The sequence below is a fragment of the Hylobates moloch genome, unplaced genomic scaffold (assembly GCF_009828535.3).
Source record: "Hylobates moloch isolate HMO894 unplaced genomic scaffold, HMol_V3 SCAFFOLD_16, whole genome shotgun sequence".
Lineage (NCBI taxonomy): Eukaryota > Metazoa > Chordata > Mammalia > Primates > Hylobatidae > Hylobates > Hylobates moloch.
The window spans coordinates 70454865-70469072 of NW_026652291.1; the positions used below are offsets into that span (position 1 = coordinate 70454865).

The window sequence follows — 14208 nt, forward strand, 5'->3', positions numbered from 1 at the left end:
AGCATATCTAAGGTTTTAGTCATATAAACCACATTATTTTACTGTGACCAAAATAAAATTACTTTGTAGCTTTCATCATACAAATGGAAAAAATCATCCCCAGAATTATTGTATTTTACAGAAAGGTAACTGGATTAGGAAAACTGTAAGAGCTGGGCTGGTGAGGTGGTTCGTGCCTGTAATCCCAGCACTTTGGGAGGTTGAGGCAGGCGAGACCAGCCTGGCCAACGCGGCAAATCCCCGTCTCTACTAAAAAGACAAAAAATTTAGCCAGGCACAGTGGCTCATACCTATAATCCCAACTACTCCAAAGACTGAGGCTGGAGGATTGCTTGAGCCCAGGAGGCGGAGGTTGCAGAGAGCTGAGATCATGCCACTGCACTCCAACCTGGGTGACAGGGCAAGACCCTGTCTCAAAATAAAATAAAATGGCTGTTTAGAGTCAGGGAAATATTTAAATTTCAATCTTTCTTACAAGCATTTTCCACTCTTTCTTGTTCATGCAATCAAAGAAAGAGGACAAAATTAACTCTGAAGACAATAACAAAAATTGAGACGTATTGATACTGAAGTCTGGCTATGCATAACACGCATCTCAACATGTATCCAGCTTTAAATGACAAATACTGAAACATGTAAAATTTGAGGATAATGGATTAACTATGCCAATATCAAGTATTTTATGTTGATTGGTCTCCTTACCACCAAGGTAATGAAGAAGCTTTGAAAGTGACATCTTACTATTCATTTGATCTCCAGAAAAAAAGAGACTGACTTCAGTTACTTTTAAGATAGATTGTTAACGTTTCTTTCTTGGCGTCGTTTCACTTTTTACTATGAGGTAACCTCTAACGGCATCCTTTTTCCTTCTCAGCACTGTGAATAAATACTAAAAAGTTGGCCTTTTCTCCCCTACAGACACTTGAAAAATTCAAAACTATGGGAGCCTTGTAAAACAAGGTTTTAAAATTTCTTGGTTTAGTCACTTTCACAAATCCCTGGGCTCATTCCTGTGATGTAATATCCCCTCAGTATTAAGGCATTCTCTAGGTTCTTCTTTTAACTGATGTCTCTTAAGGAAAAGAAAAGGATATTGACACATCAATACTGTTCTAAAACCACTGCTTGCATAGTATGGCGTGATGGAGGTATACCTGATCTAAGATTACAAGAAAAAATGAAATACAGCGTATAATTTATTCTTAAACAGAACAAAAATGGGGGAGATCTTCAAAGAGTTTGTGGATCTGTTCTATACACACGCTATTTCTAGAAGTATTTAAACATGCTCACTTCCAAATAACTGGGCCCATGTCTCAATTAATAGCTGCAGTTTGTTCTTTATTTCCTCTTTGACTTTATTTCCCCGACAGTCTGCTTTTTTCTTTTTCTTCTCTGAGAACTAGGAGACCCACTGATCCCTTGGAATTATCTTCTGTCACATCTTAAAGTTCAGAACTGGTTATGTAGTATCTCTTGTTTTTGTTGTTGTTTTTTGGGGTTTTTTGTTTGTTTTTGAGACGGAGTCTCACTCTTGTCACCCAGGCTGGAGTGCAATGTCATGATCTCAGCTCACTGCAACCTCGGCCTCCCAGCCTCCCAGCCTCCAGCAATTCTCCTGCCTCAGCCTCCCGTATGCAGTGTCTCTTTGGGTGCTGCGGTTGCAATTCTCAAGTCAGGCACTCCCGGGGTGATAGAAAAATATATGTACAACAAAAAACATACTTAATGGATTCCCATGGGAGTCAAAATGTTTGTTTATTTTTGAAGATAAAATAAACACATGATGTGGTATCTTTTAGCTAAAAATCTTCTAAGGGAAGCCTCCATTAACATATCTGTAAAAAGAGAGTGGATTCGTGTTCTTATTTGATGACACAGGAAGGATTTTTCATTCTATCTCATCATTCTGATGTAGAACCTTTCTTCTTGTTCTACTAATTTATACACGTATTTCTGTAACAGACTCAATGCTTTTATGCGTTTTTCTTCAGATAAGTCAGCAAATACATAGAATGAGACAGAGCAGTAAAGAACATCAAGTTTCTGTCAAAACAGTTCATAAATATTCAGTGGAGTTCTGCAATATGTAGGAAGTTATGAAGATGGCATTAAGATACCAGTAAATCCGAAGAAAACCTATGCTAATCAAGCTATCATATCTTATTATATTTTATTCTCTTATCACTTTATTATCCTTCAATAATATAAATGTGATGCCCCCCCTCAAAAAAAAAAAAAAAAAACTACAAATCCTGACCTGCTGTGTTGAGATAGAACTTCCACCTGATCCTGGCTCAGGATTTTCTAACCAGGATGTCAGGGTCTCTTGCTAGATCTGAAGGCCTCACCTGGGAGTTTAGTTTCCGAGCCACTTACCACAAACAGAGTCCTCTCTCAAGAATGACCTTTTATTCAGATATTGCTAGCATTCCCTAAGGGAGTGGGGCCTGGATGCAGAAGGACTCCTGAGAAAGAGATGTTCTGGTAACCTCAATGCCCTCAAAGTTATTTTTCAATATCAGCCTTACAAAAGGTTTATGACATTCTACCTCAAATAGTAGGTTTTAAATGACCCTTTCTTTTGATAAAAATCAACTTTGTATTGTTCCTAAGACTGAAATATTCTACAAGAAAGAAATATCTTGAAAATAGATGGCCTTTCTTTATCTAAGTATTCTCTTAAGTTGTTCCAATATGGAGATAACTTACAAAATCTCTGCCTACTCCTCATCTGCACCAAACCCCTTCAATCAAAGAAGCACTGAATTCAGTGAGTTGCACTGTTAGTACATCACTGTAGTTAAAAAGTATTGCTCACTCCAGGGGAGCAAGCAAAGGCTATTGACATGCTTGCTTGATGTATGAAAAGACAAATTAGTCCCCCATCCTATCTACCAGCAGGGTACAATGACCTGACATGGAAAAGTCAACTCAAACCACTGTATAATATATTTACATTTTTTTCCAGGAAACTTCAGAGTTACCAGATCAGCTGTGTCTAGTGTGCAAATTACATGCAAGCTAACAGAACGTGAAATAAATTTGACAAAGGCTGTGTGGTTTAGCCTGACTATAGGATATGCTGGATGGCACCAGTGACTATGGCTTGTCCTGGAGGAATCTATGGTAACATTGGGTAGGGAAAGGCAGGAAAAAAAGAGTTTAAACAAAATGCTGTTTCTGGATGTGATTATTTATTACTTGTTGCCTATCTATCTGCTGCCCCTGATGCATTCTCAGCTGTTTTGTAATACACTAAGCAACGTGGGAGAGTAAGTTCTCTTCCAGAGTCATTCAGCTGGAGTAAAGTTAGACCAAGTGGGTGAAGTTGGAAACAGTCACGCTTCCTTCTTCTTCTGCTAGAGAAACAATTCAAAGATCAATGGGTCTGTTATCTTGAGTTTCATAAACAGAACGTGGATTTTTGAAATTCTCACAGTTGCCTTAGAATGCAATTTGCACTAATCAGAAGAACACATTATTGGAGGGGGGAAAGCTCTACTTTTCCATTAGATCATAATTAAGGATTGAAGACAGGACCAATAATTAATATAAAATGAAATTTCTCTAAATTTCTACTATTGGTGATTTGAAGGGATAGTTAAGAAATATTAATTTTTATGGAACTATGTTACAGTTCAGATAATGAAGACATAAGGGTGTGAACACTGGAAACTAACCAGTTAGACAGAGTTTTGCCATAGATTGGAAACAGGTGGGTTATGAAAGATGGACACTATTCTCTAGAAGAGTTTCTTAAAACCTGTCCCTTCCCGGCACTTATACAATCCCATCCTCAGCTAAACTCAAGGACTTACTGCAAATAAATAGATTATGATGCTATATTATAATACATTTTAAGGAATAAATAATGTTATCATTACACTGCCATTATAGTAACATAAGAGAACCAACTTAAACTTTTCCAAATCAAGTACAAGTAAAAGAAATTTTCAGGCGCAAATATCCATTCTTTATTCATTCAACAAAACATTTGTAATATACCTACTAAACATAATAGACTAGTCCTAGCTCTCAGCAGTCACATGTTTTGGAAGAGGTGGTAACTGAAGATTTAAAGGTACCTAATTAGCATTGGATTGGAGCTCTATTTATTTTTCCAACCTGAAGCTAACATGAAGTAATGTCTGTTCATCAAGCAAAAAATTCTCCGTCTTGCTGTCTGTAGTCTATTTGGAGGCACAGAATTTAGTGGCAGGAAACATGAGTTCTAGTCTGTCTCACCTGGTGAGTATCCATAAGAGAGAAAAAAAATCAGACAAGGGTTTAGTGGGAAAAGTGGTGGACTGAGAATTAGACAGTTGGGCTCACAGCCCTGTTTCTACCACTAAACAGCTGGGTAAACTTGAACATGCATTTTAACTTCTCAGGACTGTAGGGCTTTTTCCCATTAAACAAGGAGATATTAATAGATGGTTTTTAAGGTGTCTTCTGGCTCTAAAATTTATGTGAAATAAAGTCAAAGCAGTATGAGAAATGTTGAAAGTGTTAGATACATGTAAGATGTGATGATAATGATGATGATGACTCAGGGGCATATATAAGTTGACCTTTGTCTAATCCTACCTCTGTTTTGGTTTCTCTGTTTTGGTTTAGTACACCTCCTTTAGTGCCTTCTTTTGGCCAAAGAGTTCAATGGCAAAGCATCTCCAGCTCCAGGGGATTGGCAGGCTGCCTGCCCTCAGCCTCCTCCCTTCATGGTGTTCAGTGTTCTTTCCTGAATAAAGCAAGGCTGAAGCACAGGGGAACTCAGAGGTCTCTGCTTAGCCTCTATGGCTGCCAGTGATACTACCCGAGGGGTAATAGGTCAAGTGGGCTTTGAACCAAATTCTGTTTCCACCCTTGGCCTTTTCCAGTATTCAGGTCCTTTTGTAAACTGGACGTGATCATACCAGCTCAAAAGATCGTTATGAGGATTAATCAAAGCAAAGCACAAAAATTATTAGTACTTTTTGCACGTAGTAGGTAACTGCCAGTATTGTTATTGTTAAGGCTGAAAGCATGTATCACCCACTGCTGACTAAAGTGATGTGCCGAAGTGAGGACACAAAATTACACAATAATATACATTTCTTCATGTCATTCATCCTGATCCACCAAACAGCAACAACAAGACATGTTTGTGGTGCTTATTTCTCACAAAGTGATTTCTTTTGCATAGTTTCACTAGATTTTCAAAATTAGGCTGAGAGGCAGGTAAACCAAGATTTGTCTTCCTCTCAGCTCTCAGGGCCACAGCCTTGCACCATTCCCAAGGAACAAAACTCCAGGGGAGCATCCATGTGGAATACAATGTGAATGGTTCTCCTAGGGCCCTGCAGAGCAGCAATGCTGCCACTTTTAGAAGAGGAAACTGAAGTCCAGGGAGGTTAAATTAATTGTCCAAGGTCACACAACTGAGGAGGGATATTTTGGTCTTGAAGTCAGGTTATGACTCCAAGTAGTGGGGCATTCCTCCACACTGTGCGTCCTTAACTACAGTATACATATAAACACTATGATAGTGTCAAACTCTCAGTGCCCACCTCGCCCTCATCATTAAGCTTTGAGGTATGTTGGTGGGAAATCCCATGAGGCCACGGGGAGAAAAAGTCCTCACCATGCCCTAGTGCTCTGTGGCACATCATGACTCAGTCTTGCCCTAGATCTGCCATACTCCAGACATTATTTTATAGGAAGGAAGTATCTACACATCCAAGCAAATCAGGATGTGGAGAGAGTGGCCTATTTCTGCTCTCTATAAGACTGGCTTACATGAATATTCAATAACCAGGTCCCCTAAAAAAATCTATCCATTTGTGTTGTCATCCTTTCACAATCTATGGTCAGTGCCAAAAGGCACAATGAAGTATTAAAGGAAAAAATCAGTTTGAGAAAAGTGACAGAAATATTTATGAAAGTGCTACAATTGGACTCCATGCAAAACGAAAGTGACTTCCTCATATTCACTAATCTCCAAACAAAATAACCATCAAGAAATATTAAAACACACATTTTATTAGTTTCATTTAATTTCTTAATTGCTCAAAGTCAGTTTACCCATTTATTACTGTGTGAAGTGCTTAGAGGCAAGGCGCACATTAAAGGGATTTCCATGTAATCCCCCCCTCCCAGAGGGTAAGAGCTGATCACTGTGAATCCTGATTTACGCTCTGTAACAATACCAAATGGAGGAAATGGGGATTGTAAAATGATATAGTTAGTGGTTGGGTGATACAGTAGGAGAGTGCAATTTAATAGCAAGAGAAAAATACCTAATTTTCCGTAAAAGGTATGCGAGCCTTTTTCAAGAATAGCTATTAACCAAACTGAATTTAGCCTCCTGTTTTTCTGACTATACCTATGTTAATTGATAGATGTGGAACATCTGCAAATGGAGTCTGGGAGTAGATGTGATCATGTCACCGGGACTTGGAGTTCTGGGGACAAGAATTGCTCTGAGTATTACAGTCTCTGTGACAGTTTTTCCACCGCCAGTCTTCCTTCTTGGCATGAAAGGGTGCAGGCACGCAGGTGGAATCTGGAGGGATACTGGAAATTATCCTGGAAAGGGAAATGAGGTAGGCAGGGGTCCTAAGTAAATATCCACCAAGAAACCTGTGACAGTCTGAAGCTCTAGCAGCTTCCATGGTACGTCATAGCTGGCCTGAAACCATTGCACTCCGGAGGACCGGGAAACCCATTAGTGACCTGGGAAAGAGCTTTTGCTTGTCCTGTTGCTGACACATCTCTCCCTGTTGTATGTTAGGAGCATATTACCACAATTCTTAGGAGACAAAACTTAGAGCATTAGAGGAGTACAGAGGTAAGGACAGTCCTTACCAGCAACTTCTGCCCCTTCAGACGACGCACAACCCAGACGCAGGGGTCATGCCTGACAGCATTAAAATAGTGCCTCTGTTTCAGGCTGAAACAGTTCTGATATTTGATATTCATTCTCTGCCTTTAGAGTTAGCCTGATTCAAAGAGTACACAAAATAAAACATTTTTTAAAAAGCCTTCAAGGAGATTTGTACTATGTGTCCTATTAGATTGAAGGCAAAACAAGCTGATTGCAGCAGAAAAAAAATACGGCCGCTTCAGACCCCAGCTGACCTCTTTTATATGGAAAATCTCTCATACGATTACAGAGCTAATGAGTAATTTTTAATGAAAACATTATGCCTTTGCATATATTTGTAAGCAGCCCTTCTTACATTTAAATTTACATGGAAATCAGATGAAATCTGTGTATTTTAAGGAAAACACTCGACTGCTATCTCTGGCTCTTTCTATAGCTGTTCCTATCCAAAACCCAAACTTCTCAATAAGAAAACTGGAGAATTCAGTCAGTCATCTGGTTGACATCAAACACGCAAGTACTTGATGATGCATGGATAAAACAGCTGAATACAAGGCAGACTCGTCCACATTTCACAGAATGTTTTGGCTTTATGCAAACAACACTGTGTGAGGGAAAAAAAAAAAACTGAGCTTAACAATTGCTAAATAAATACATGTGAAAAAAATCTGTTTCACCTCAAGAATTCTTAAGTATTTGAAGATGAAGACAGAACCAGGATTGTTTCTGGGACCTGAATGTGTTTTCTTTTCTACTCAGAATCTGAATCACTGTGTTGAATTTGAAAATGGAGAAGCCTATATAATGCCCTTCCTTCCTACCCTTTCTCTCCCCCTCTAGGTGGAGCTGACAGGCAGCAGTGTCTTTGACTATGTCCACCCCGGAGATCACGTGGAGATGGCTGAGCAGCTGGGCATGAAGCTCCCCCCTGGGCGGGGTCTCCTGTCGCAGGGCACTGCTGAGGATGGAGCCAGCTCAGCATCTTCCTCCTCTCAGTCGGAGACCCCCGAGCCAGGTGGGAATTGCAAACCCAATGTGTGGGTTGGTGGGCAGGACCTTTGCCAAATGAGTGTGCTCAAGTTACCCATGTGAAGAGACTATAAATAGGTCTAAGGGTACTTAACAATTCCATGCAACTTCCAGTCCCATGCAGTAATTAAATAAGGAAGAGATTTGAAAATAAGGGGACATTTTAATAAGTATAATCCAGAGATCTAATTTCAGTTGAACAATACACGTAGAAGGTACTAGTTCTTTTAGTTTCTCTTTCAAATTACTAGAGGGAAAAGCTTCCAATTTGGAATACCCTCTTCATTTTATTGTTACCATGGCTAAGTGTAATGCATTTATTTATTTATTCAGCAAAATCTGTGGCAGAGGCATTCCAAACAGTAGCTTGTGGAGAATTAAAAGTATTAGGGACTTGTAGAAATCTTGGTTTCTTTATTTTTTTTAAGCATCAGAAGGTACTTGAAAGATGTGAACAGATAAATTAAGGCTAAAAAGAAAACAGAAATGGCTACATTTTAAACTGCCTTTCTACCCTCAGTATTTAATTAGATCAATTGTATAGAGGAATGAACAGAGGTGACATTCCTCATTGGGATTCCTTCCAGGACTCTTATAGACTTTGCATTCAGAATGTTCCCATTTTCATTGTGTTGTACTGATGATAATTTAAGTATTAGGGGAAAATCCATTTATAAATTAAACAAAATGACTTGATATCCATCAGTCCCCTAGTTCATCAAGCTGTTCAAACACGGGGAAGATTGGCTGGTCGGCCTGGGTCTTCCGAGAGCGCTGGTAATTAGATCTGCGAAGGATTTATTCTTTGCTGATTGGGGCTTTAAATTAATTGAAGTTCCACATTTGTGGTTTTGTCCTTTTTGTACTTTTTTAGAGGAGATATTTCATATTCTTGTGTGGTGGAGTGCTTGGCCAAGCAGCAGTGGTTTAAATGTTAATTTTTCTCATGAGAAGTTGAAGATTTTTTAATGAATCAAGGCCTGATTTGAAGTGCAAAGTTGTATTTGCTTACTTGGAAAATTATTTTTTCACTCTTCAAAGATGCTTGTACTTTACTTGATCTGTTGTTTTAAAATAGATTCGTAATACAAAAGCATTTTATTAGCAAGAAAAATAGAAAAACCTATGTTAAGATTAACATTAAAATAACTCAACATCCTTCCAAGACAATAATTTGGCCTGCCTAGAAGTAATCACAATATGTTTTCTCACACAGAAGGAAAAAAAAAAAACATTTGACTCTTGGAAGTATTTTAAGAACCAATCCATTTTCCTCACTGAAGTTAACTGTAGTTTCTAGGGCATTCATTATTCTTAGCATTGGTGATCATCCTTCGCCAGTGAGCCCCACACATGAGAAAAGAGAATATTCAAGATTATTCTTTACCTTTTAAAAATGAAAACACTTTTGTTCAGGTGGAGAAGTGATATATTCTTATACCATAGCTCACTGACTTTACTGAGCAGATATGTCAGTGAGATAACTGGAACTGTTTTTTAGTCAATAGAATGTTCATATCTGGGCATATTTGAGAAACAGCACATGCAAACGGTTTTCTACTCTTTCATCCTGATGTTGGATTGGAGAACCTCTTCGTCATGACTCAAACACACAGCATGAAAGAATTTAAGTTTCTAAGCCTTTGTATGAGGGAAGGTCTTGGAAAAGTTTGTTTCCTTGAATCACAAATGCTCAAGTTTGAAAGGGTCTTCATGATCCTTTCATCCAACCTCCAACATACGCAGCCAAATCTCTACAGCAAAACCAGCAGGGAACCTTTCCAGTCTCTCTCTGCTAGATTCTGCCCCTGATAGGAAGCTCATGAACTTACAAGGCTGCCCACTCCCTTGTTGAGTAGTTCTCATAGATAGTTATGCCTGATATGGAGCCCAAATCTACTTCGCTGCAACTGATCCAAGGTCTGCCCTCTGGAGCCCAAATCTACTTCGCTGCAACTGATCCAAGGTCTGCCCTCTGGGACCACATTTCTGATTTACTCCTTCTTCCCTATCATAGCTTCTCATATATGCGAAGTCAACTACATCAGATCCTCCTTTCCTCCTGTCACCCTTCCCCTTTCCAGGTCAAACAGTGCTAATTCCACAACCCTTATTCAATGGTGTGTTCCTAAAAGCCACACCATCCTAGTCATCCTGCTCTGGCTGTGCTTCAGTTTGTAGGGAACCCTCTAAAAATATGGTGAAGAGAATAGCACAGCCCTCTAGATATATTCTGATTGATTAGTGCAAAGCAGAGGAACTGTCACCTTTCTCAGGATAGGCTACTATACTTCTCTTAATGCAGCCTAAGGTTAAATTTGGTCTTCTTGGAAGCTAGATCATCCTGTCAATTCATACTGAGCTTGATGTCTCCCCAAATACATGTTGACAGTGAGACTTTGGGAGAAAAAAAAAAATCCATAGCCTGTAAACCAGTTCTGCTAGAGTATCCTAGGCTAGGGTCTAAATACAACAGCAAGCCCAAATAAATATGTCAATATAAGAACTCTCATAAATCCCATGCCTTCTATGAAGCCCTAGCATGCATAAAATAACCCTAGGTACACTAGTAGAACACAGTTCTTACAGATTATTACTTCTAGATTGTGGCAGAATATATATCTCCTTCAACTGTTACCTCTCTCCTTTAAAGGTACTCTATCATTTAACATTGAAGTGTGATTGAAAGATACTAAAAATTTACTTAGGTTTCCTTCCCCTGCCTTCACCAGCCTTCCTTTAGCCATCCTTGCTAGTGAGATTGAAAACTCTGCCTTCCATATCACTTAACTTGGGCTCATTAGCTACAGTCGCATAAGAAGAGGCTCTCTTCCTTGATAGTGAATGTGACTCTCACCAGTAGAGAACGTTAAGCTACCTTAACCTTCAAAGTCTGCAGTGTTGGTTATTTTCTATCTTTGGCTTAAAAAAGCAATTAGATTGACTGCTCAAATACTGAAAGGCAGTGTAGGGTGCTACCTTGAATGAAATATCTTCACTAATGCAGATGATCGCTCCAAGGGAATTACTTAAAAAGTTCATGTCAGGCACTACATCACAAAGCTGCTTATGTTTCTTAAAAGCCGAAAGAATTTTAACAAGATTTCCTAATTCTTAATAACATGAAGGAACATTTTTGAAGACTGTTGTTCATTGCATCATAATCTCTTAAACTCTGATAAAACACAGATTCTTTTTTAAATAGTGGTGTAATTTAGTTGGGAAAGGGATATTGGTATATGGTTATTATGAAAATGAAAGGACTAGTAGGTATGGAATTTTTCAGAAGCCCTGATGTGTTCAGCGTAGCATCACTAAATGACTGAAATCTAAATAACATTTGGCATTATAATAAAAGGAAATAAGTGACTAAACCAGCCTAAGAGGCAATGATACTATGCCACAATAGGAATTCTGTTTCTTTGAACTGCCAGCCCTGAGATTGTCTTGTCCTGACTCAGCCTCAGGATAATAGAGGAGAAAAAAAGATCCATTGACTGTACAGCAAACCCAAATAAATATTTTATAGGTATGCACATTTTTTAACAGTTTAGTCAATGTATTATCTCAGAGAAATCTTAAGTCAGGCAGAAGATAAATGAGTGGCCTTGTTTAAAATGTTATAAAGTCCAAGAGTGCCTATTTAGGGGTTGATTGGAACATTTTGGCAGAGACTGCCCTTTGCTGTCCTGCAGGCTCCCTCAGTATGAGGAGCACAGAACCTCCGACAAATGGCATTTGGAGGGTTTTCTTTTTGCAGATCTGCTTGTGCCTTTTCATTATTACTCTTAATGATTCTGCCATCTTGGGATTATGAGTACTATCCTCGTCTTTTTCTTAAATTTCAGTGCCATGCCTTTTAAATGCTTAGTAAACAGAAAAGCAGCTCTCTTAAGAAATCCTGGAGGAACTTTAAAACTCTTCCTATGTTGAAGGCAAATAGTAATATTCTCTATATTAGGCTGTAAAAGTGTTGTGTTTTACTCCTTCTTCCTTCTTAGTAAACAGCTTTATTTTTTCCAATTATAAAATTAATTCAGGCCCATTGTGAAAAATTCAGAGAAAAAGGAGTAAAGACCACCACCATCCCACTATCTAGAGATAACCATTACTCATACACATGCACTGCGTACCCTCCTAGATTTCGTTTCTGTTCCTGTGTATGTAGGTATGTATGTGTTTAATGGGGTTTTTTGTATTTCTTTCTAAAATAAGATTGTAATGTATATACTTCTGGTAACTAGCTTTTTCATTTTCACATTTCTCTAAGTTAAAATTCCCTTTCTGTCTCCAGTGGTTTGCTTCCCACCAATGAGTGATCAGTTTCTTCTGTAGGACCCCTGTCAGGAAGAACATGCCTGGATCCTGCTTCAGAGAGAACTCAGCCAGGGCAAGGGGCTCTTGTGGCTTTTTGGGTGGGTGTGAGCTCATAGAGGGGAAAATCAATACTGTACCAGGATTTAGACAATTTAGCAAAATGCATGAGGCAGTACTTTGGATGATGAATAACTACAGCTGCATGGCTAACCCATTGGTTGTCTAAAATATGGGTTATCATGTTTTGTCTAAATTTTCAGGCAGAATCTAGCCTGTTTTGTGGCATTAGGATCATCATTATAGTAGTATAATTTTTATGCTATTATACCTATGCTACGTCCCGAATGTTTTTAAGGCCAGCAAAATGGAAACAGTAGAGTACTCGCCTGAATGGAAATAATCTTCAGTTTCAACTTATGCCTCTGTGCTGTGGTAAACTGCTATCTACTCCTAATTCTACAGAAACAGGAGTTCAATTCCTCTGACATCATTAGATGATTTTCACAGTAAGAGGTATAATTAGACGAACAAATGTCTAGGAATAACCATAAAGAACGTAAAAATTTATCTGAGGATCAGATCAATATTTTGTATAAAAAAACTGCTTGGATATGAGATATACTTGTACTTCTATGGGTGAATTATTTACCATCTGGTATATTGTTGTGGAGGGATTTTTTTATATTGGGTCAAGATTTCTATCAATGAACTGAATTTAGAAGTTAGGCAAGGGAAACCATCTTACTAACCCCACATCCAACCCCGGTCCCCAGACAATGTGACTGTATCTACAGCACTTTCTGCTGTACTGCAAATGTCAAACAGAAGGTGTAATGGATTTAATATTAGCGCTGGCCAAGGTGTTGAGGGAGCTGTTAATAATGTCACTCCAGTTATTGATCTGAAGCCTTTAAAAATCAGGGAAAAGTGAGAGATCCCCTACTGGGGAAAGGCATACAGTGACTGATTTTTATTGCCAATATATCTACATATAGAGTAGCAACTTTCTGGAATTACGTTATTGCCATTAATCCCATTAATAACTGAGATTTTTGGAGTCATTTTATGGTGAGATAATATCATGGAGACTGCTCAGCATGCTAATACTAAAAGATTGGACCAAGTTCTTTTATACATAAATAGGGCTCAAAATTCACATGATGAGTACAGCATTCATACAAAGTGTCAAATGACAGAAAGTTCATTCACACTAGATTTATACTTGATGACAGAGTTAGAGCTATTGGAAGGGTAAGTGACAAAGAGTGTAGTCAGTAGGATGAGTAGTATGCTACTTTTGCCTTTCCAAAATTCTGAATACAAACTGTGGTGACTAACTTAAGATAGAAATGGAATTTGTTTGGACAATTAGTGTACCTTTTCAGGAAATTGCTAATCCTTCAATCTGAATGGCAGTTTGTATACAATGAAATTCCTGCTTCCCATAGTCCCCAACTAATAAATGAAATTAAAATGTATAATTTATGATGAATGTTTATCAAACAGTAAACACACATTTAATTTCTTTCCATATTCATATACTATAGGCAAAGATAAATCCATCAGATAAAGTGCCATGGTGATCTCTGATGGACTGATTTAAAATGCATCCCTACTGGGGCTGTAGCAGTGATCAGGACAAGTTCACGAGTACCCCAAATCAGTCTGACTTCTATTAATACCCAGGTGTGCCTGTATGCAGCAAATCTAGTAGTCAGAAAGCAGCCTCACTACTAATCCTTTTGTGTAACCCAAAGAGATCATCATTTAGGCATAAACACAGCTTTTATCCAAAATTGTCTGTTTCTTAACTATGTCATCATTAAGAACTTACCTTCTTGCCAATCCTGAAATGAAGATGATGAGTGCACTCCAAAAGCAAGCCAGTGCTCTTACAAGGACTGCCTTGCCAAACCTAGAATGATTCTTTTGCCTCAAAAAAGCTACCTTGATGCAGTACCATTTTTTCATGAGCAAAGTAGGCTATTTTTAAATGT

General features: G+C 38.5%; 1 protein-coding gene across 13 annotated transcripts in view; it reads left to right on the top strand.

Moving 5' to 3' along the window:
- NPAS3 (neuronal PAS domain protein 3) overlaps positions 1 to 14208 on the top strand; it is an 821658-nt gene that overhangs the window by 686727 nt on the left and 120723 nt on the right. For all 13 annotated transcript variants that reach the window (XM_032179491.2, XM_032179492.2, XM_058429730.1 and 10 more), the window contains one exon: positions 7706 to 7880. In XM_032179491.2, coding sequence (XP_032035382.1) covers positions 7706 to 7880 — 175 coding nt within the window. The remainder of the gene's footprint in view (positions 1 to 7705; positions 7881 to 14208) is intronic.